This window comes from Ornithorhynchus anatinus, chromosome X1, assembly GCF_004115215.2.
Source record: "Ornithorhynchus anatinus isolate Pmale09 chromosome X1, mOrnAna1.pri.v4, whole genome shotgun sequence".
NCBI lineage: Eukaryota > Metazoa > Chordata > Mammalia > Monotremata > Ornithorhynchidae > Ornithorhynchus > Ornithorhynchus anatinus.
In genome coordinates this window covers 105,088,735-105,111,270 of record NC_041749.1, presented here as the reverse complement: position 1 = coordinate 105,111,270, position 22,536 = coordinate 105,088,735, and the positions used below count along the sequence as shown (strand labels likewise).

General features: G+C 58.4%; 1 protein-coding gene across 1 annotated transcript; it reads left to right on the top strand.

Moving 5' to 3' along the window:
* Positions 1-2,490: 2,490 nt before the first annotated feature.
* On the top strand, positions 2,491-22,528 carry ADAMTS10 (ADAM metallopeptidase with thrombospondin type 1 motif 10). Its single transcript, XM_029049747.1, has 24 exons — positions 2,491-2,578; positions 3,098-3,450; positions 4,561-4,714; positions 5,171-5,388; positions 6,486-6,569; positions 7,479-7,624; positions 8,364-8,407; positions 8,634-8,739; positions 8,901-9,047; positions 9,866-10,007; positions 15,104-15,211; positions 15,630-15,775; positions 16,497-16,560; positions 17,483-17,585; positions 18,049-18,182; positions 18,403-18,526; positions 19,041-19,121; positions 19,294-19,457; positions 19,843-19,972; positions 20,237-20,366; positions 20,545-20,749; positions 21,185-21,361; positions 21,949-22,105; positions 22,349-22,528. The coding sequence occupies exons 1-24, from the start codon at positions 2,491-2,493 to the stop codon at positions 22,456-22,458; spliced, it is 3,315 nt and encodes a 1,104-aa protein (XP_028905580.1). The 3' UTR covers positions 22,459-22,528.
* Positions 22,529-22,536: the final 8 nt, after the last annotated feature.

The following is a 22,536-nucleotide window of genomic DNA, read 5'->3' as shown; positions in this document are numbered from 1 at the left end:
AAGTGGAGCCAGCCTCAAGCCTGCCCTGTCCCAGAGTCTGGGAGACAGGAGAGGGAGGCCCACTGGGGACCCAGCACCAGAGCTGGACTCTGGAAGCAGCTTTAAGGTTGCCATTAATGTTCAGTCTTCTGCCTGGTAAATCTGGTGGGGTTGTCGGGGAACTCTGGCCCGGGCAGTTGGTCTTGGCTTCCTCACTGGTGTCTTTTTGGCCAGGCTCAGCCCCCTCCCTCAGTTCGGCACCTAGAAGGGCCCCGTGGGGGCCAGACCTGGGACAGTCTGCTTCCTATTACCTTCGCACACAGCGGCCCTTGCGCCAGGAAAGCAGCTTTCAGGGAATTCTGTCTGCCAACCTGACGGGAAAATTAGGACCAGTTGTCATCTGGTTTTTCTTTCTTCCTCCCTCTCCCACATTTTCCCTCTCTCCTCTCTCGCTGGCTTCTGGCTCCCTTGTCCCCTCACAGCTGGCTTTGCCTCGGTGGGGGAGGGGAGCCTTGGTGGGGGAAAGAGGGACCAGCCAGAGACTCCAGGTCCCGACCCCCAGGCCGGGCGCCTGCCCAGACGCCGCCGCGCGACTCCGCACGGCTCTCCAGCTCGGCCAGCCAAGCGACTGCGCATTCCTGGGGAGGGAGCTGGTCAGAACCGGCCCAAGCAAGGCCAGCACGAGAGCCTCCTCCCTTCTCTCTGTCCCTCCCTCCCTCTTCCCCTTTTCCTTCCCTCCTCCCCTCCTTCCCTCCTTCCTTCTGCCTGCCAGGCCTCCGGCTGACCTATGACCTATGACCTGTGACCCAAACCCAGGGAGGCACCAGCTGCTCTAAATCATCAGTAGGAGCCTGAGGGCCTGGGGCCTTTGTGGCCAAAATATCTCCTACCCCTTTCCCTCCTCCCCATACCCCTCTGTGCCTTTCCCTCCCCTCCTTTCCATCTGCCTGTTCTCCCTTCCTTCCCTGGGAACTCTCTTCATTCCCCTCCCCTCTCCTTCCTTCTCCTTCCCTTTCCCTTTTCTCTCTCCCCCCAGATCTCCTTTCGATCAATCAGTCGATCAATTAATTAATCAATCCCCTCCTCATCACTCCCCTCTGCTTCTAGAAACCTAGGTCTCTATGGCTGTCATGGTCCACAAGCCCCTGCCCTCTTTCTGCCACAGTGGCCAACTGACTTCTGACTCTCCCTGCCCTAGGGGGCTCTTGGAGATGGTGTTATCCAGGAGGGGCAACTGGGAGGAAATGAGGACAGTGGGCCCATTCGGGTCAAGCTCCAGGGCACAGGGGAGCCCCAAGAAACTACGACAGCTTCAAGGAAGCTGCTTAGCCAGCTGAAAAACAAGCAAGTGGAGCTTTGCGGAGCCCAGGGGGAGCGGCCAGAGCCAGGAAGCGCTGGGAGCAGAGCTTGGCTGTCTGACAGGGTCTTGGGGCTGGAATCCTAACAGCTCCAGAGTTTTGGAAAGTGGTGACTTAGGGTGAGGGGGATGGGGCCAGGCAGCGCCTGCCCGGCTACAGCTGGAGGGGACTTTCTGCTCCTGGGGTGGGGGCAGGGGTGGATGATGATGGGAGGAGATGGAGGAGACAGAGAGAGGGAAGGGAGGGGAAGGGGAAAGGAGAAAAGGGAGTGGAGGAAAAGGGAAAGAGATGGGATAGAAGGGGGGGGGGTGCCAGTAGGCCCCAGGAGGGTCTTCTCCATAGCTCCTGACAGACCTGACTCCTAAGAGCCAAGTCCCCACTCTGCTGAGACCCTATCTGCGGCGGAGGTGCCTAGACCCCTTGGGTGACACTTGGCATGGTTCCCACGCAGCCAATGATGCAAGGAAAGCCCAAGCTAGTACTCCTAGGTCATGGTGCCCGGCCTCCTCCCTCCCCCGCGGCATATGGTGCTTCTGGCCAATATCAGGGAGAGGGAGAAGGGGGCTTCCTCAGAGAAGTGGGAGCACCAACAGAAGCTCCCTCCCCACCTCTTCTTCCTTCCCCCTCCCTCCCCACCTCTTCTTCCTTCCCTTTCCCTCTCTTCATTTCTCCTTCCTTTCCTCCATCCATCCCTCCTTCCCTCCATCCATCCCTCTTTTCCCCACGCCTCCCTCCCTCCCTCCCATCCTCTCTCTCTCTGCCCCTCCCTCCCTCCCTCCCTCCTTGGGGCTCTGGACTTTCCTTCTGCCTGTCTCTCCCCCTCCGCTAGCTTCTCTGCCTCTCTCTGTGGGTCTCTGTCTCCCTCCCACTCTCTCTCACTCTCTCTCTCTTTCTCTCTCTCTCTCTCTCTTGCCTCCATCCCACAGGAGACATGTGGTCTGAGAGCTGGGCCTCCGCATAGCTCTCCCCGGAACCTTCTGCCCAGGCCGGCAAGACCCCAGAGGCCCAGCCTGCACCTGGCTCTCATGCCGGCGAGGGAGGCTGTGTGCTGGCCGTGAGCCAGGGTGGGGTGAGGGAGAGAAATGTGGGCTCGGGTCCTTGGGGACTGGCACACTGCTCCCTGCTCCCCACTCCCAGCCCCCCAGCCGTTGCCATGGCAATTGCCTGCAGGCTCCTGAGATGGGCCCTGGCCTTCTCTCTCAGTCTCCCCAGCCAGCCTGCCTCCGCCTTCCAATCACAAGGTAGGGAGTTGCCCCGACTTGGGGGGGACAGAGTCCAGGAGTCTCCCATTTGGGGGGAAGGGGACACATCCACTGGCCTGGGCTTTCTGGACCCCAGGGTCTAGGCTGTTCTGCCCCGTCTAACTGGAAAGGGTAATGAGGGTGTCGGGGCAGGAGGCAGTGGCAGCCAGGCAAGCCGCTTCCAACTCCCAGGCCCAGAGAAGCCTCGGGAGACCCCGAGGGTTGGGCTGCTAAATGGAACCTCCTGGTGGGGATGGGAGGGAGGTGAGGGGGGACAAAGGGAGGGAGGGGAGGGGTGGGGAGGGCCAGCAGGGCAATTCTACTTCCTGGCTTTGCGGGTCCACCCCCACCCTGCCAAGCAGCCCACCGGCTTGTTTCCAGGGCTCCTCCTGGGCCTCCCAAGACAAGCCAACCCTCTGTACGTACATAGGCCTCAGTTTCCCCTCTACCCCCACCCCTGAGAGCCCCAGAGCAGAAGTGGACATCAGTGCCCCATGGCGGTCTGCTTTGCCCTCGCAGAGGAGTTTCTCTCCAGCCTCAAGAGCTATGAGATCACCTTCCCCGTCCGTGTAGACCACAATGGAGCCTTCCTGGACTTTGCGCCTCCTCAGCGGCAGCGACGCAGCCTGGGGACTCGGCCCCCTGAGCCAGCAGAGCCACGAGTCTTCTACAAGGTGGAGGCCCCGCACACCCGCTTCCTGCTCAACCTGACACTCACCTCCCACCTGCTGGCCGATCACTTTTCCGTCGAGTATTGGAAGCGGGACGGGCTGGACTGGCGCCACCACATCCGCCGGGAGTGCCTCTATGCTGGGCACCTGCAGGGCCAACGGCTTAGTTCCAAAGTGGCCATCAGCAATTGCCACGGGCTGGTGAGCCAGAGCCGGCGAGGGGGTGGGGAAGGAGGCCCATGTGGCAGGGCTGCTGGGGAGCTGGGCTAGGCAGGAGGGAGAGAGGGCCCCTTGGGAGATCCTGCAGCTGGTGAGGCAGGGCCGACTGAACTCCAGGAACCTGCTTGCCCAAGGGCTCTGACCCCAGGAATGAGTCAGGATCCCTACCCTGTGCCAGGGACACCTGCCTGCCCAGCTACCTGGAAGGGTGTCAAGTGGAGGGCCTTAAGTTCTTATTCTCAGTTTCTTCCCCTAGACACACACCCTCCCCGTCAAACCCACCATCACCACCACTCCAGCCCCCAAACTCCCCTCTGAGTTGGGTCCAGGACTCTCCCCATGCCCCCATCCATCAATGGTATGTGCAGAGCACTGTACCAAATGTTTGGACCAGACCAAAGCTCCTTTTCTGGGGAGGCCAGGAAGCCAGGGGTTTTTTTCTTCCACAGTCCAGAAATGGCCTCCAGCCAGTTCTCTGCTCCTCCCCCAGCCCCCCGACCCCAACCCCCACCCCTTCACACTACTCCCCTTGTTCTGGGGAAAGAGTTCAGCCAACAGCAACCCAGAGGAAGAAGTACCCCACCCTGAGTGGGACAGGAACAGTGTCCTGGGCACACCTTCCCACATGCACTCAATCTTCCACGTGAATCCTCATATACATCTGCATGCACACACGGAGCATGTCACATACTCCCTCCCACATTGTCACCCAGGCACATACTCAGCGTGACACCCACACATTCCCAGACACCCCCTGAGACCTCTAGTCATCACCTACACATTCCCAGACACCCCCGAGACCTCCAGTCGTCCCTACAGACTTATAGACAAAAACTAACACCCTCCCCCTCAACAGCAATCACACTCATAGACACTCATGGGCCACTGAGACACCCAGACATCCTCATAGGCACCTTCATCCCAGACTCACCCTGAGAAATGCACCCGTCCCCCACCTCGGCACTCCCAGATACCGGCCTCACAGCCCATGTGGACAGCGGTGGGGGTAGGGAGACAGGGTGGAAATCGGTATGGTGGGCTGGACAGGCGGGGACCCAGCCCCCGGGGTCTCTGACACACCCTATTTCCCAGCATGGCCTGATCGTGGCAGATGAAGAGGAGTACTTCATCGAGCCCTTGAGTGGAAGAGGATCCGGTGTTCCTGAAGGAGAGGGCAGCCCTCATGTGGTGTACAAGCGCTCATCCCTGCAGCGCCCCCACCTGGATGCTGCCTGTGGAGTGTTAGGTACCACCCATCCAGCCCGCCTGAGATCCCTGCCCCACCAGTGGCATTCCTTAAGGGCCCTCTCCCTCGGCTGCTCACCCCCTTTCCCCTTCCTACCCCGACCCCCAACCCCATCTCATCCCCTTCGCTGATGCTGAGCTCTCCCCTGCCAGAGCCATTGTGATTTTTAACAGAGCTAGGGAGGCTAGTTGGGAGGGTGGGGGGTGGTTGAAGAGAGGCCTTAGAAATGGGATCGGGGCAGCAAGGAGCAGGAACCGCAAGGCTGGGGGTGCCCAAGAGAGAAACCAAGCAGAAGCCTTGGCTGGAAGAGAGAGCAGGAACCTCTGTCCTCTCCTCAGGGGTCAGCAGTCTTCAGGTTCCCTTCCCTCTCCTTCTCCCCATCCTACCCCATCGCCCCCTCCCCCCCGGCCGCCGTGATGGTGGGACAGCCCAGCCAGTCTTTCGGCCTCCTTGCAGACGAGAAGCCCTGGAAGGGGAGGCCCTGGTGGTTGCGCCCCTTGAAGACAGCACCCACCAAACCCTTGGGCAACCAGACGCAGCGGGGCCAGCTAGCCCTGAAACGTTCAGTGAGCCAGGAGCGTTATGTGGAGACCTTGGTGGTGGCCGACAGGATGATGGTGGCCTACCATGGGCGGCGTGATGTCGAGCAGTATGTCCTGGCCATCATGAATATTGTAAGGGTCACCCCCTGCCCACGGAATTGGGGGCGGGAGGGACCCAGGAACAAGATAGTAGAGAGCCCCAGCTGGACCAATGGGAAAAGAGGCCCAGGCAGTGGAGTTGGGCCAAGTGGTAAGGCCGGGGGGGGGGGGGGGGGGGGGGCGGGCGGGTGGCTGGAGGGAGGGTAGAGGGAGGTGCCTAGTCAGTGTTCCAAGGAGACTCATACACACAGATAACTACAGTCACACCCATCACCTTCCCAGGGACTCACCAGGACACTACACACATCCACACTTACCACCCACACAGAGAAGACACACAGAGATACACAGAGAGGTTTCACAGAGACCCAGGGAAAAGGAGAGTGGTGTACACCTCCAGACCAAGAGATGGGGCACCCAAAGTCACCCATTATTATTATGGTACTGGTTAAGCATTTACTATGTGTAAAGCGCTGTCCTAAGCGCTGGGGTAGGTACAAATCAAATCAGGTCAGATACAATCTCTGTACCACATGGGACTCACAGTCTAAGTAAGAGGGAGAACGGGCATTGAATTCCCATTTCACAGATGAGGAAATTGAGAGACAGAGAAGTGAAGTGACTTGTGCAAGGTCACGCAGCAGTCAGGTGTCAGAACCAGGATTAGAACCCAGGTCCTCTGATTCCCAGGCCCTTGCTTTTCCCCATAGACCTCACTACTCCTACAGGGACAGAGTGTGCCAAACACAAGAAGTGCAAAGCTCAGGGTGCCAGCTCCCTCTCAGTCGCCCACTGTCACCAGCGTGGCTCAGTGGAAAGAGCCTGGGCTTCAGAGTCAGAGGTCATGAGTTCGACTCCTGGCTCTGCCACTTGTCAGCTGTGTGACTTTGGGCAAGTCACTTAACTTCTCTGTGCCTCAGTTACCTCATCTGTAAAATGGGGATTAACTGTGAGCCTCACGTGGGACAACCTGATTACCTTGTATCTATCCCAGCGCTTAGAACAGTGCTCTGCACATAGTAAGCGCTTAACAAATACCAACATTATTAACCCAAACTGGCTGACTCTGCCCGGGTCCTGGGGACCGAATTCATTGTAAAACTGCCTTTTTCTTGTTTTCTGGAGGTCAGGTTGCCAAACTTTTCCAGGACTCAAGTCTGGGGAACATAGTTAACATCCTGGTGACCCGACTGATCCTGCTCACGGAGGACCAGGTGAGAGGCCCGGGTGATGGGGGAAGCCAAGGCCCCCTGGAGGCCACCAAGATCCCTGAGCCTCTTCAGACTCTCTTGGGCTCTCCTCTGAGCCCAAATTCCCTGGCCCCTCCAACTCCTTGCCTCCCAAGGCCCACAGCCCCTCGGCAAAACTGCCATCCTCAACCAAATGGGACTGAAATGGGAGCTCAAAAAGAACATATTCACGGGCCTGTTATTTTGGGAGATTTGCATGTTTTTTCTTTTCTGTCAAGCAGCAGCCTCACCAATCCAGTCCTTCTCCCCCCAGGGTCTCCCCGCCTCTGCCCTTTTCTTATTCCCTGTGCTCCCAGGCCCCAGCCCTTGCCCTCCTCCCCCATCCCCCATGTCCCCACGTTGGACTCAGCCCTAGGTGGGTCCAGCCTTTGAGAGCTTCTCCCCAAGGGATGACTTGTTTCCTCTGGGGAGGCACGGGCTGGCCGCCGAGTGACCTGCAGTGCAAGCCTGCCCCTGCCCCTGGCTCCTCGGGTGACGTAAGAACATAAGCCCACGGGCAATGCCAGTCCCAGCTCAGTCGTTCAGCCCACCCAACCCAGGACTCGGCCTCCGGCAACGGCACCGAGACCCTCGGAGGAACCATGAGACGGTGACCCTCCTGGACCCCCGTCCTCATGGCTTGGGATAGACCCTCCAGCACTCATAACTTACCCTCTGGTAAACCAGCATGGCCTCTCGTCCATGAATCTCTCCAAAACCCCTCTTGAACCTGCTGAGATCTGGCCTGCACAGCTTCCTGTGAGTGTGAATGCCACATGTTTACTCCCTGCTGTGACCTTAGGCCGGACCAAGGCTGCCAGCCACGCCCTGTCCCCTCCCTGCCCTCAGCAGGAGGGGATAAGCTGGGCCAACTGGCCTGTCCCCTCCTGCCAGCCCACTCTGGAGATAAACCATCACGCCGGGAAGTCCCTGGACAGTTTCTGCAAATGGCAGAAATCCATCGTGAACCGCAACGGCCACGGCAACGCCATCCCGGAGAACGGCATCGCCAACCATGACACCGCTGTGCTCATCACCCGGTGCGGGGCTGTGGGCGTGCAGAGCCAGGGGGAAATCTCATCCGGGTGGGGAGGGATCTCGGGGGGAAATGTCATCCCATCTCAGGGATGGAGCAGGGGATGGGGAAGTCAGTCTGGAGATCCCTCAGTGAGGGCTTGGGGCTGGGCAGGAGGGGAAAGGGGCTGTGACCAGAAACAGGGAGGGGCGAAGCCAGGAAGGGACAGCACAGTTCTAGATGGGCTCAAAGCCTGCCCGGCCCTCGAGCTGCTGGCCTGGGGACTTCCCGGCCTGGGGCGAGGAACGAGACCCCTGGAAACTCTCCTAATCTGTCCCTCTGGCCCAGATAGTCATACCTACCTCCTGACCTCCTGGTGGATATCAGGGGCCAGGAAGACCTGTTCCCAAGGTCTCCAGGGCTCTCCCACCCACCTTCCACCCACCAGCCACACACACACACTCCCAACTCTCCTTTCATGCTGGTCCTAGCTGAGTTCCTGTTCCTGGGACAGAAGGTCATCACCCCCTCCCCCACATCTCTCCACTGAGGGTTGGGAGCCTGAAAGAAGCCCAAGAAGCCCTTTAGAATAGGGCGAATGGTCTCCAAGTCGCTCTCCCTGGGGATGGGGAAGGCACCTGACTGAGAGACCGAGTGGGAGCCCAGTTTGGGATGGCATTGCCCCATGGGAGGCATCCCAGCAAACCTGGGAGATCCCTCCTGACCCCTCACCTGCCCCTCCCTCTCCCCTCCATTTCTTCCAGGTATGACATTTGCATCTACAAGAACAAGCCATGTGGCACCTTAGGTACAGTGGACTGGGGGCTCTGGGACGTAGGGCAGAGTTCCCATGCATGTACCAGTGTGCTCTGAGCAGGTGTGGTCACCAGGGGCTTGCCAAGGGCAAGCCCAGGGACTGAGGACAGACCTGTCCTTTGGAGCTCACCACTCTCCATGGTGCCTTCTTGAGATGGGTGTATCTTCTCTCAATACCCCAAGGCCCATGTAACAGCAGCTTTCACCCTGTTTACCAGGCCTGGCCCCCGTAGGAGGCATGTGCGAGCGGGAGAGAAGCTGTAGCATCAACGAAGACATTGGCTTGGCCACAGCCTTCACCATTGCCCACGAGATCGGCCACACGTGAGTCCCGCTGGCTAGGGTCCCCGGGACAGTGGGGAGGAAACCATGCTTGGCTACTTCTTAGGGAGGCTCCCCCAACTCGGTGTGGGGAGGGGGCTGGCAGGGGACGGGGGAAAGATTTGAACCTGTGGGCTGGATTGACCTGCATGTGCCTGCCCCAGGTTTGGCATGAACCACGATGGCGTGGGCAATGGTTGTGGTGCCCGTGGCCATGAGACAGCCAAGCTTATGGCTGCCCATATCACCATGAAGACCAACCCTTTTGTCTGGTCCAGCTGCAGCCGTGACTACATCACCAGCTTCCTGGAGTAAGTGCCTGCAATTCCTCATCTTCCCCACCACTCCTACTCTCTCCCGGTCCTGTACCTCCAGGAAAGCGGGGAGTGAAGAATGCAAATGTTTTGCCATTTGGTAGCACAACCATCTAGGAGCTGCCGTATTAGATGTCACTCACCATATATCATAGTAATAACGATAATAATAATAGTGGTACTTAAGTGCTTACTATGTGCCAAGCACTGTACTAAGCACTGGGCTAAATAGGAGATAATCGGATTGGGCACAGTCCCTGTCCTACCTGGGGCTCACAGTCTTAGTAGGAAGGAGAAGAGGTGTTGAGTCATCTTACAGAAGAGGAGGAAACTGAGGCTCAGAGAAGTTTACAGGAACTTGCCCAAGGTTACACGGCAGGCAAAGGGAGGAGCCAGGATTAGAACCCTGGTCCCCTGACTCCCAGGCCCGGGCTCTTTCCACTAGACAGCAGAGCCCTGATACATTTGAGTCCTCCCAAAGCCCTGATCTAAAGAATGAGGTTGGTGATCTAGAAGTCAGAGATTCTAAGCCCCGGCAGATGTACATCCCCAAGATTCTAGATCCTGTAGCTTTAGAAAAGGGTTGAATTTGGGCCTTGTGCCATGTGGAGAAAGAGGCCCAAGCTCTCTAGAGATTTCTCCCCTTCTGTCTCCCAACCTACCCTCAGGCATCACCCCAGAAAGAGCTAAGACCCCCCCCCGCACCAACCCTCACTGACAGCTGAGCTTCCCCAGATTCCTCTGCCCCAGGGGGCTTGCCATCCCTCAGCTCTTTCCCCAATCCTGACCTGTGCCCCCTCTCCCCTCCCTCCCAGCTCCGGCCTGGGGCTGTGCCTGAACAACGCGCCCCCCAAGCAGGACTTTGTGTACCCGACTATGGCCCCAGGCCAGGCCTACGACGCAGATGAGCAGTGCCGTTTCCAGTATGGAGTCAAATCTCGCCAGTGTAAATACGGGGTAGAGAGCCTTCCTGCTTTCCTCTCGGGGTCCTGGGTCAGGGAGGGTTGTGGGGGAAACCCAGGGAGCAGGGACTGGACCTGGGCTCCTGGGTCGGGAAGGGAGGGGTCCAGGGAATAGGGACTGGACCTGGAGTCCTTCCTGCATCTTGGGGAGTGAGTGGATCCTCCCTGCAAAACCCTCCTTGCAGTCCTGAGAGGGCTGGAGTCAGGATCTGGGGAAGTGAGTCAGGAAACCAAGGGCAGTGCAAGCCCCCTCTGAGACCTGCCACTCAAGTGGACTGTGAGCTGCCTGCCCAGACCAGCAGCCATCCCCATGGGTAAGGGGCACTGAGGGACTGTACTGCTGGTGCCCAGGTTGGGGCCATACTCCCACTGAGTTTGGCCCTGGCAGGGCAGGACAGAGCAGGGCAGAAGAAGGTGGTACACAACTAGGAAGGATGGGGCGGGGCAGGGGAGGAGAGGACAGGGCAGAGTGGGAGAGCAGGGGTAGGGAATCAAGGGGCAGGTTAGGGTGGGGTGGGAGTGAGCAGGGCTGGATAGAGCAGGGGAAAGAAGCAAAGGATGGTAGGAAGAGGCAGGGCAGGAGAGGATAGTACTGGAGAGTGCCGTATAAATGCAGAAGACAGGAGAGAGCAGAGCAGGGCAGGAGAGCATGTTAGCAAGTAGGGCAGGGCAGGGGCAGAGGAGATGGGGTGGAATGTCATTGGGGGGAGCAGGGCAGGAAAGAGTTGACTGAGTCCTCTTTCCTCCTGCTCAGATGATGAACGATCAGCCATCTCTGTCCCGAAACTCCCAGCGGGTGAATCGGGGCTTAGGGGCTGAGGTGGTGTGTGAAGAGGGGGCACATGGAGGCTTTAGTCTGAACACTCTCCCCCCATCCCCGCACCCCCTAAATGCTAGCCTTGGTATCTGTCTCCCATGGGGTGAGATTGCATGGATCAGTTTTCAGTGGTCTTTCATGGGGGTCATGCCCTGAATTTTATAGCAGGTTGCACAAATTGGCAGGCTTCTCCCACTCCCCACTTTCACTTCTTCTCTTCACTCCTGTGCCCTCTCACCCACCCTCCTGCCCCCATGCCCATTTTCCATTGGTCCCTCATCAAGGTCAGCTCTATTGGGGAAACAGTGGGGGCTGGCTCCCAGCTATGAGGGATGAAACCCATGTTGCAGCCCCTGCCTCGCTCCCTCTGGGGGCTCCGAGAGACCCCAAATCGGGTCTCTCTGATGCCCGTTAACTCTGAGGAGCCTGCCTACCTGCTCCTCCCCATCCTACTTGCTCCACAAGGGGAAAAAAACCCCACCTCCTAAAGAAGAAGTTACCCTCTTCCAATCCCAGTCTTCTCTGCATCCTCCCACTGTTCTCCTTGCTGCCCCTGCCCAAACTCTGGGCCTGGTGATCTGATCTAGGACGTGAGTTGTCTGCTCTGAGCTTGGAGCCTGAACTTGGTCATGGTAAAGAGGATTTGGTACCAGTGGTCATAAGACCAGGCCTTAGGGGCAAGAGGAGGTAGGTAGGTGGGGGAGGCACAGGGAGTCAGGGAATGGCAGGGGCAGAGGAGATGGGGTGGAATGTCATTGGGGGGAGCAGGGCAGGAAAGAGTTGACTGAGTCCTCTTTCCTCCTGCTCAGATGATGAACGATCAGCCATCTCTGTCCCGAAACTCCCAGCAGACAGAGGCAGAGCAAGACATCCTGGATCTTTTTCTGGGACCTCCCCCCTGAAACACACACCACCTAGACATGAGTGGGGCCAGGCCCCTTTTCTTGCCTGCTTACTCATGGCTGCTTACTCCTACCCTGGGCAGTTCTTAGGAAACTATGCTTTGGGAGGAAAGAAAGCACACAGTGCAGCTGTCTGGGCCCAATTGCTCCCTAAACCTAGAACCCCACTGGCTTTTCCACTAGGCCCTCTTCAGGCTCCCAACTACTGGATCCCCAGACCCCAGGCCCCAGCCCTCCTGTTCCCCAGCCCCCTGACGTCATACTCCAGGCCCCGGACCCAGTTCCCGGACTTCAGTTTCTGGCCCACCAGCATCCGGCCCCTAGCCTCCCCTCTATACTGTGAACTCCTGGTGGGCAGGCAACTCTGCTGTATCAACCAACTCTACCAACTCTGTTGTGTTCTCCCAAGTGTTTAGAACAGTGCTCTGCATATAGTAAGCACTCAATAAGTACCACTGATTGACTGACTGATTGATTGAGTGATAGGACTGAATTCGTATCGAGAAACTGTGTGGTCTAGTGGATAGAGCACGGTCTTAGGAGTCAGAAGAACCTGGGGTCTAATCCCAGCTCTGCCACTTGTCTGCTGTGTGTCATTGGGCAAGTCACTTAAGTTATCTGGGCCTCAGTTATCCCACCTATATAATGGGGATTAAGACTGTGAGCCCCATTTGAGACATGGACTGTGTCTGACCAGCTTAGCTTGTTTCTACCCCAGCAATTATTGCAGTGTCTGGCACATAGGAAGCGCTTAAAAAATACCAAAAAAAAAATTCCCAAAACCTTAGTCCATTCCCTTTTGCCATCACCTGACCCATGAACTCCGATCTTCCCCCTAGAGCCCCCAAACTAGCTGCCTCCAGCCCACAGCATCCACAGCTCCCAGAGGTCCCCAGCCCCCTAGAGTCGCCCTCCAGATATCACCCCATCTCCCTCCTACCATTCTTCTCCAGACTCCTTGAGGAAATTGTCTACACCTGCTGCCTCCATATCCTCTCCCCTAACTCTCTTCTTGACCCCCTTGAATCTGACTTCTGCCCCCTTCACTCCACCATAACTGCCCTCTCAAAGATCACTAATCTCCTTATGGCCAAATCCAACAGCCTCTACTCCATCCTAATCCTCCTCGACCTCTCAGCTGCCTTCGACGGTGTTGACCACCCCCTCTCCTGGAAACATTATCCAATCTCGGCTTCACTGACACTGTCCTTTCCTGGTTCTCCTCCTAGCTCTCTGGCTGCTCATTTCAAGTCTCTTTTGAGGGATCCTCCTCTGCCTCCCACCCCCTAACTGTGGGAGTCCCTCAAGGCTCAGTTCTGGGTCCCCTTCTACCCTTCACCCCCTCCCTTGGAGAACTCATTCCCTTCCATGGCTTCCACTATCATCCACTATGCGCATGATTCCCAAATCTACAGCTCAAGCCCTGATCTTTCTCCCTCTCTGAAATCTCGTTCATATTTCCTCCTGCCTTCAGGACATCTCTACTTGGATGTCCCACAGACACCTTCAACTTAACATGTCCCCCTCTAGACTGTAAGATCACTGTGGGCAGGGAATGTGTCTGTTTAGTGTTATATTGTACTTTCCCAAGCACTTAGTTCAGTGTTTTGCATAGAATAAGCACTCAATAAATACGATTGAATGAATGTCCAATTCATTCAGTCAGTCATATTTATTGAGCACTTACTGTGTGCAGAGCACTGTACTAGCGCTTGGAAAGTACAATTGGGCAACAGATAGAGACAATCCTTACCCAACAATAGGCTCACAGTCTAGAAGCGGGGGGGGGGGACAGACAACAAAACTAAACAAGTAGATAGACATCAATAGCACCAAAATAAATAGAATTATAGATAATAATAATAATAATGATGATGACATTTGTTAAGCACTCGCTATGTGCCAAGCACTGTTCTAAGTACTGAGCACTGTTCTAAGCACTGAATATATATACACATCATTAATAAAATTAATAGAATAATAAATTTGTACAAATATACACCAGTGCTGAGGGGTGGGGAAGGGAATAGAGCAGAGGGGAGTAGGGGCAATGGGGAGGGGACCTAAACCCTGCCCTTCTTAACTTTCCCCTCACTGTAGACAGCACTACCATCCTCTCTGTCTCACAAGCCTGTAACCTCGGCATTATCCCCGACTCATTTCTCTCATTCAACCCACATATTTGATCTGTCACAAGGTCCCGTCAATTCAACCTTCACAACATTGCTAAAATCCATTCTTTCCTCCCCATTCAAACTGCTACTATGCTTATCCAAGCACAAACCTTATCCTGCCTTGACTACTGCATCAGCCTCCTTGCTAACCTCCCTGCCTCCCATCTCTTCCCACCCCAGTCCATACTTCACTCTGATGCCCAGATCATTTTTCTAAAAATATATTCAGTCCACGTCTCCCCACTCTTCAAAAACCTCCAATGGTTGCCCATCTACCTCCGCACCCAACGGAAACTCCTTACCATCGGCTACGAGGCACTCAATCGGCGTTCCCTCTTACCTTGCCTTGCTGGTCTCCTACTTAAACCCAGCCCACACACTCTGCTCCTCTAATGCCAACCTGCTCACTGTATCTCGAGCTCATCTATCTCGCCACTGACCCCTCACCCATGTCCTCCTTCTTGCCTGGAACTCCCTCCCTTCATATCCTACTGACTACCACTCTCCCCATCTTCAAAACCCTCCTTAAAACACATCTCCTCTAAGAGGCCTTCCCTAAGCCCTCATTTTCATTCAATCATATTTACTGAGTGCTTACTGTCTCCAGAGCACTGTCCTAAGCACTTGGGAGAGTACAATATAACAATAAACGAGCACATTCCCTGCCCACAGCGAGCTTACAATCTAGAGGAGCTTACCCCTCTGCATTGTCTACGTTATTGATATTCACCCCACCCTCATCCCCACAGGATTTATGAACATATCCTGACATTTTCCCTAGTTATAATTTATATTAATATCTGCCTTCCCCTACAGACTGTGGGCTCTTTGTGGGCAGGGAACATGTCTACCAATCCTGTGGTACTGTCCTCCCCCAAGCGCTTGCTACAATAAGCGCTCGGTCAACACCATTGTTTGGATGATGGCTGGGGCCTTCCCTCCTGCCCTGCCAACACATGGGTCCAAGTCCTTGGACCCTCTCCCCTCCCCTTCCTTCCCTCCTTCCCCTGCCCCTGACCCGGGGTAGGTGGATCCAGGGGCTCAGCCCCTCAGCTGCCCGGGCCAATTGAGGGGGCTTGTTGAATCCCCAGCTACCTCTGGCTCCCTCCCACCACCCCTCCACCACATGAACAGGGGTGCAAGACCCTCACCCCAAGGACTCCTCCCTCTCCACCTAACGGGTGCCTCTTTCCCCCAGGAGGTGTGCAGTGAGCTCTGGTGTCTGAGCAAGAGCAACCGCTGCATCACCAACAGCATCCCGGCCGCCGAGGGCACCATCTGCCAAAGCAGCACCGTCGACAAGGGGGTAAGGGCCTGGCAGCCTCTCCCAGGGAGCCCTCGGAGCAGGCAGGCATATTCCGGTCCCTGCAGCTGGGGCTGGGCAGCTTCCAGGCGGCACTTCCTTTCTCTAAACCCTGCACCACCCCTTCCCCTACCCCAAACCTCCAGTTTGGGGGTTCTGCCCGTCAGGAGAGCTGGAAGAAGGAGTGGGGCTCACCCACCCCACCCAGCTCCCAGCTCCCAACTCCCAGCTCCCAGTCTGGGGAGGACGGGAGGGGATGGCCTGGCTCAGCCACGGAGGTTTCTGCCAGGCCCCGGGGAGAGGTCCCCAGCTCGGGCCCCCCCCCCCCACCTCCCCGCCGCCAGGGCGACACCTTGGCCTGGGCTGAGGGCTTGGTGGTGGCTGGGGAACCCCTGGCCTGTGAAGCCGCCTGTTTCCTCAGTGGTGCTACAAACGAGTGTGTGTGCCCTTTGGCTCCCGGCCGGAGGGAGTGGACGGGGCCTGGGGGCTGTGGGCCCCTTGGGCTGAGTGCAGCAGGACATGCGGGGGCGGCGTCTCCTCCTCCACCCGCCATTGTGACAGTCCCAGGTAGGAACCGCGGGGCCCCTGCCGTTCCCCCTTCTTCTCCTTGCCCCAGGTGTCCAAGAGTGAGTGAAAGAGTGAACCAGGTCCCCTCTCAGCCCTCCCCCAGGGTCCAGAGGCAGGCAGGCAGATGGGAAGGGCAGGGCAGGGCAGGGCAGAGCAGAGCAGAGCAGAGCCTGGGCCAGGTGTGAGCTGGAGGGATCTCAGCCCCAAGAGCCCTGTCAGGTCCTGGGCAAGGCTAAGGAGCAGTTATCTCTTCCACTTCCTGCCAGAGCCCCCAGTGTCCTTGGTTCCCCATCTTGCCAGGGCCCCCAGAGTCCTTGGGAGACCCATCCCAGACCCCAGAAACTGAGAAAGGGCCCCCCACACTACTAGAAGGGAAGAGGAAGGAGAAAGGGAAAGAAAGGGATGGGCCCCAGAAGCCCTCTTCCCCCAACTCTTCACTCAACTTTGTAGCTTCAGACATTCTGGAGGAGTTAGGGCCAACCCCCCTTGAACAGCAGCAGCCCCCCCACACACACACACACAACCTCCCTTCTTTCCTTCCTCCACTCCCTCTTGCTGGCATGCTCTGGGGCTTTCAACCTCATTCCTCATACCTCGGGGTGGGGGTTGGGGTGGGAGTGGGGGGCTTGAGAAAGAGACGAGAGTGAGTATCCGGGCAGAGGTCCTCCACCACTTCTCCCTGTCCCAGCACCGCCCCTCTGTCTCCCCTTTCCTGCCCTAGGCCAACCATCGGGGGCAAGTACTGCCTGGGAGAGCGCAAGCGCTATCGATCCTGCAACACTGATGTGAGTAGGGGCCTGGCCCTGGCCAGCCCAGCCCCACTTCCTTACCTCCCCCGACTCCAATCCAGGTCTCTAGGTTCCCCCAATCGTTGCTCCCTAGTGCCCAAGCTTTGTTCTATGTACCTCTGGGCTCTACCTTTCCCTTCTCTCCTTCCCTTTCCTCTCTCTCCCCTGCCCTTCCCATCTCAGGTTCTTAAGTCCCCTGGGAGAAGGAGAAGAGCCATTCCTGAGCCTGGCCAGGATGGCAAGAGGCACATCTCTGGGCAGGGCTGCATCCGAAACAACCCAATCCACTCTCTGCCCTGCCCTTCCCATGCCATACCCCATCCCTCTCCCAGCCCCTCGGGCCAGGGATAGGACCCCACCCAAAAGGGGGGGAGGCTGAGAATCAGTGACTTTTTTTCCTTTTTTAAAAAATTGGTATTTGTTAAGTGCTTACTATGTGCCAGGCACAGTAATAAGTGTGGGGTAGATATTAGGTTGCCGGGTTGGACATAGTTCCTGTCTTGCATGGGGCTCACAGTCTTAATCCCCATTTTACAGAGAAGGTAACTGAGGCACAGAAAAGTGAAGTGACTTGCCCCCAGGTCACACAGCAGACACACAGTGGCTCAGTGGAAAGAGCACAGGCTTGGGAGTCAGAGGTCACGGGTTCTAATCCTGGCTCCGCCACTTGTCAGCTGTGTGACTTTGGGCAAGTCACTTCACTTCTCTGGGCCTCAGTTACCTCATCTGGAAAATGGGGATTAAGACTGTGAGCCCCATGTGGGACAACCTGATTACCTTGTATTCCCCCTCCCCCAGCACTTAGAACAGTGCTTGGCACATAGTAAGTGCTTAACAAATGCCATCGTTATTATTATTATTATTCACTCCCCCTCCCACCCGGGAGACAGAGGCTTCAGAGGGTCTCTCTGTCCCTCAGGACTGTCCCCCTGGCTCCCAGGACTTCCGGGAGCTGCAGTGTTCTGAGTTCGACAGTGTTCCATTCCGGGGCAAATACTACACGTGGAGGACCTACCGGGGAGGTGAGAAATGGATGGAGATGGGGAAAGAGGGAGGAGGCCCCCGGGAGTCAGGGCTGATCCCTGGTGGTCCTCAGACTAGCCCATCCTAGCAAGGCTGCTGCCCTATTGATGAAAATGCCTAAGCTGGGGGCTCAGTGGAGTCCGTGCCGAAGGGTCCATTCCATCAGTCAATTCCCAGAATTCCAGAAATCCTCCAGCTCCTGCTTCCTTCCCAACAGCTTTCTTCCTCCTCCTTGATGCCCCCTATGGACTCTGGGCCCTGGCCCTCGCTGGCTTTCGCTAGGGCAGATCGGACCGTCCCACCTTGGAGAAACCACTGGCTGGGTTCACTGAGAAGGCCCAGTCTCGGTGCCAGGCAGCCTTAAGCCAGCTCCCTCAAGACACCCACCCAGGTCCCGGGGTCAGGGCGGGAAGCGGAGAGGGGTCCTGACTGATGGCAGACTGATGACTGGGGCCCTGCCAGGTGGGGTGAAGTCCTGCTCTCTCAACTGCTTGGCCGAGGGCTTCAACTTTTACACTGAACGGGCAGCCGCCGTAGTGGATGGGACCCCCTGCCGGCCGGACACTATCGACATCTGTGTCAACGGGGAATGCAAGGTGGCCAGGAAGTGAGGGGCTGCCGGGCAGGAGTGAAGGGGCCTGGCAAGAGGGGCGGGGGGGGGGGGCAAATGGGCATGCAGAAGTGGGGAAGAGGGTTAGGGGGACTCGGGCATTAGGGTGAGAGTGCCGGGAACGGGGCCTGGGGAAGAATGGAGTTGATGGGAGGGAGGGGGACCAGGGTCCCTAGTCCTGATGGCGCCTCCCTGCCCGCCCCTAGCATGTCGGCTGTGACCGGATCCTGGGCTCGGACCTGAGAGAAGACAAGTGTCGCGTGTGCGGGGGTGACGGCAGCTCCTGCGAGACCATCGAAGGTGTCTTCGCCCCCACGTTGACTGAGGGCGGTAAGCCACCGGCCCAACTTGCCACCCTCTACCCCGCTCCCCGCCATCCCCTACCGTGCCTGTGGCCCAGCCCTTGCAGGACCCCCTACTTCCTCATTCCATCTGCGGAATCGTGAGGGCAAGAGTGATAGAAGAAAGTGTGGTGGGGTGGGGGCGGGGGGGAGGGGTCAGAGGCCCAAGAGCTCCTGGATCTCCGGCCCAGGACTAGAGCACGTTCAGGGACAACTGTCCGATCGACCTAAACCGCCACCGTGCGTGCTCCAAGCCACGACACCAAGAGCCGGTGCCTTCTCCGAGCTGCGACTGACCACCTTCTTGGTAGAAGAGGACCCGCCCAGGGTTACGGCTCTCCCAGAGAACAGGCCGCACCACAACCGCCCTGTTGGCCTCCGTAGTGTCTCCCTCCCGCCCCCTGCCCTGCTCAACTTCCAGGCACGCTGCCCAGCAACCCCTGCCCCCTCCCCCGGTGCCTTCCCCCAGCTTCACTGACCCATGGGTGGGGGCTGCCATGCAGGCTACGAAGAGGTGATCTGGATCCCCAAGGGCTCTGTACACATCTCCATCCGGAACCTGAATCTCTCCCTCAGCCACCTGGGTGAGAGTGGGCCGAGGTCGGGAGACCGGAGGGGACCGGGGCAGGGTTGGGGGTGGGGGTCTGGAGGGTGCTGGTCAGGGAGGTTGTGTGGTAAGAAGAGTAGATATGAGGGGAGGATGTGGGGAGGCCTCAGGGAGGCAGGGGTGAGAGTGACCAGCGTGTGCCCCCTCAGCTCTGAAGGGGGAGAATGATGCCTTCCTGCTGGAAGGGAAGCCAGGTCCTTCCCCCCAGCTCCGCCTGCCCCTGGCTGGGACTATCTTTCACCTGCGCCAGGGGGCCGACCAACCTGAGTGCCTGGAGGCCCTGGGGCCCACCAATGCCACCCTCATCGTCATGGTAACCATAGAATGGGATTGGCGGGGAGGGAGGTGGCCTCCACCCAGACTCATCTCTACCCCTCCCCAGCCCCCAAGTGTGCTCGCGGGCAGGTACACACACATAGACACATACACTCACACACGCACACATCCCTCTCTAGGCCATTGCCAGGGGCCCCTGGGGGCACGAGAAAGGAATCTGTGTGCCCATCCTAATCCCTACACCTCTCTGGTACTGGTTACTGCCCCCAGGTGGCCCCCTCCCCCACCAAAATCTCCCCCAACTCCTTTAGCCCCTTTGGGCTAGGCCAGCCTGAAAAAAGACATCTGTTGGCCTTCAACCTCGGAGTCCCTCCCATCCTGCCCAGGACCTAAGGGCCCACCCCTACCCTGGATCCCTTTAGGTGCTGGTGCGTTCAGACCTGCAGGGCATCCGCTACCGCTTCAATGCTCCCATCACCCACGAAGCCCTGCCCCCGACCTACACTTGGCACTATGCTCCCTGGACCAAGTGCTCTGCCCTGTGTGCAGGGGGTAAGTAGGCTGCCTGGGGGTGCGAGGGAGAGAGAGGAGGAGGGGCACAGAGGTGGGTGGGAGGATGGGGGTTTGAGGCCCAGGGCAGGACGGAGAGGAAGAGTTGGTGACCAAATCATTCCTGCCCTTCGCCCACCCAGGTGGCCACTAGGCCCCTGGCAGGAGGGTCAGGGTAGAGCTGAGGAGGCAGTGGCAGCAAGGGCCGGCCAGGCTGGACCGGCCCCATTGGACGGGTGACCGCAGGGCACCATCCCAACCCCACAGGCAGCCAAGTCCAGGCCGCAGAGTGCCGGAAGCAGCCGGACAGCTCCCCCGTCCCCTCGCACCACTGCAAGGCCCACGCCAAGTTGCCTGAGCGTCAGCGATCCTGTAACACTGAGCCCTGCCCACCCAGGTGAGAACCTGTCCAGGTGAGAAGCCAGGTGACAGGGGGCTGGGCTGGGGTGAGAGGCTTCTTGGTAACATAACTCCACCAGAGGGCAACAGACCAATCCTCTCCAAAGAGTTGTCCCGATCCCCCAGCCTCCCTCCACCCCCGACCACTGCCCCTCCGGTTCCTTTCTCTCCCCTAGCTGGGCCGTGGGCAACTGGTCAGGTTGCAGCCGGAGCTGCAACAGGGGAGCGCGAACCCGCTCAGTGGTGTGCCAGCGTCGGATCTCACCCAACGAAGAGAAGACCCTGGATGACAGTGCCTGTGCCCAACCTCGACCCCACGTGCTGGAACCCTGCAGCAGTCAGTCCTGCCCGCCCGAGTGGGCTGCCCTTGACTGGTCTGAGGTCAGCGCCTCTGGCTCCCCCTCACCAGCTGACCAGCAATTTCCCCCCGGGCCAGGAGACGGGGGCCCGGGAATGGAGGGAGGGGACGGGGAGCAGAGAGCATTGGGGGAAGTGAGAAGGGGGGGTCGTGACTTCAGATCCCGGCTCCGGTCACTCAGTAACAGATGTCATCTAGAGCCGCAGCCGTATCCCACCGAATCCCTGAGCCGAGAACTCATAATGAATCCCAGCAAATGTGCCTGCTGTTCCATTAGTGACTGCGGTCCCCTCTGAACCTTTACTTCCCTGTGGGCCCCCATGGTGGGGAGAGGGAGGTGACAGTGGTGTCCCCAAGCAGTTTCCGCTCAGGGTAATACCCGAGGAACTTGTGTCCGACAGGGATCCCCCGGGATGCCCCCTCACCCCACACACCCCCATTCCTCCCCTACTCCCCAGTGTAACCCCAGCTGCGGGCCTGGCCTCCGCCACCGTGTCATCCTGTGCAAGAGTGGAGACCACAGCGCCACGCTGCCCGCTTCACAGTGCTCAGCCGCCACCAAGCCTCCCACCAGCATGAGGTGTAATCTGCGCCGCTGCCCCCCACCCCGTTGGGTGGCTGGAGAGTGGGGAGAGGTAGGGAGGCGTTTGTGGGAGGGGCGGGGGCCCATGGCCATGCGGTTACTTTGCACCTTCGTTCGACCTCTAGGGTCTCTCTGGGCCCAGGGATTACACCTGTGCCCTTTCGATCCCACCTCCTAAATGCCGGCTCCCCCGATCCCGTCCCTCCTCCCACCCGGTTAGATTAGCCTCTGCTTGGTCAGTTCCAGGTGCCCTCACCTCCAGCTTCAAATCCCCAGATGCCCCCCACTCTCCCTGGCTCTTTCTGGACTGACCCTACGGCTCGGGTGTCCCCCAACACCCAGCTGCTCTCTCTCACATAGGCACCAGTGTGCACACAGACCAAATACACATGCAGAGACGCGGAAGCACACACACACACAGGCGGACGTCCGCCCCCGTATAATCCATGGCCGGACACCACATACGTAGGCTCACCCATGGACGTGTGTGGATCGTACGTGGATGTGCATGCGGGCCCAGACCTTCGCACGACCCTGCTCACGGACATACGTTGAACCCCGCGGAGAGACGCGGAGCCAGCGAGTCCAGTGGGCCCCGATTCCGCCCGGGGCGCTGAGCGCCTGCCCCTGTCCCCACAGTGCTCGGCCCAGTGCGGCTTCGGGCAGCAACTACGCTCTGTGCTGTGCACCACCCACACCGGCCAGCTGTCCGGGGACTGCACGGCGGCCCTGCAGCCCCCAGCCACACAGCAATGTGAGACCAAGTGTGAAAGCAGCCCCACGGAGAGCCCCGAAGGTACCGGGAACAAGGTTGGGAAGGGAAGGGGAAAGGGAAGGGGAGGGGACGGGGACCTGGGCTAAATGGGGTGGATCCCGATACCTCGGGCCAGAAATGGGGCGCTTGATGGTTTCGGTGGAGAATCTGGAGCTGCGAGAGGGTCTGGGATCCTCCCCTTCCCCCGACTGTATGGGGTGGGTGTGGATGGCCCTTCTCCCGAAGGGGTCAGGATCCACTCCCCTCCTTCCCCGCTGCTTCCAGAGTGCAGGGATGTGAACAAGGTCGCCTACTGCCCCCTGGTGCTCAAGTTCAAGTTCTGCAGTCGCTCCTACTTTCGCCAGATGTGTTGCAAGACGTGCCTGGGGCGCTAGGGAGGTCCGGGCGGAACCATCCGGACCCCACAGCCGAGGAGAAATGCCTCTGACATCCCCACGGAGCCCGACGGGGGG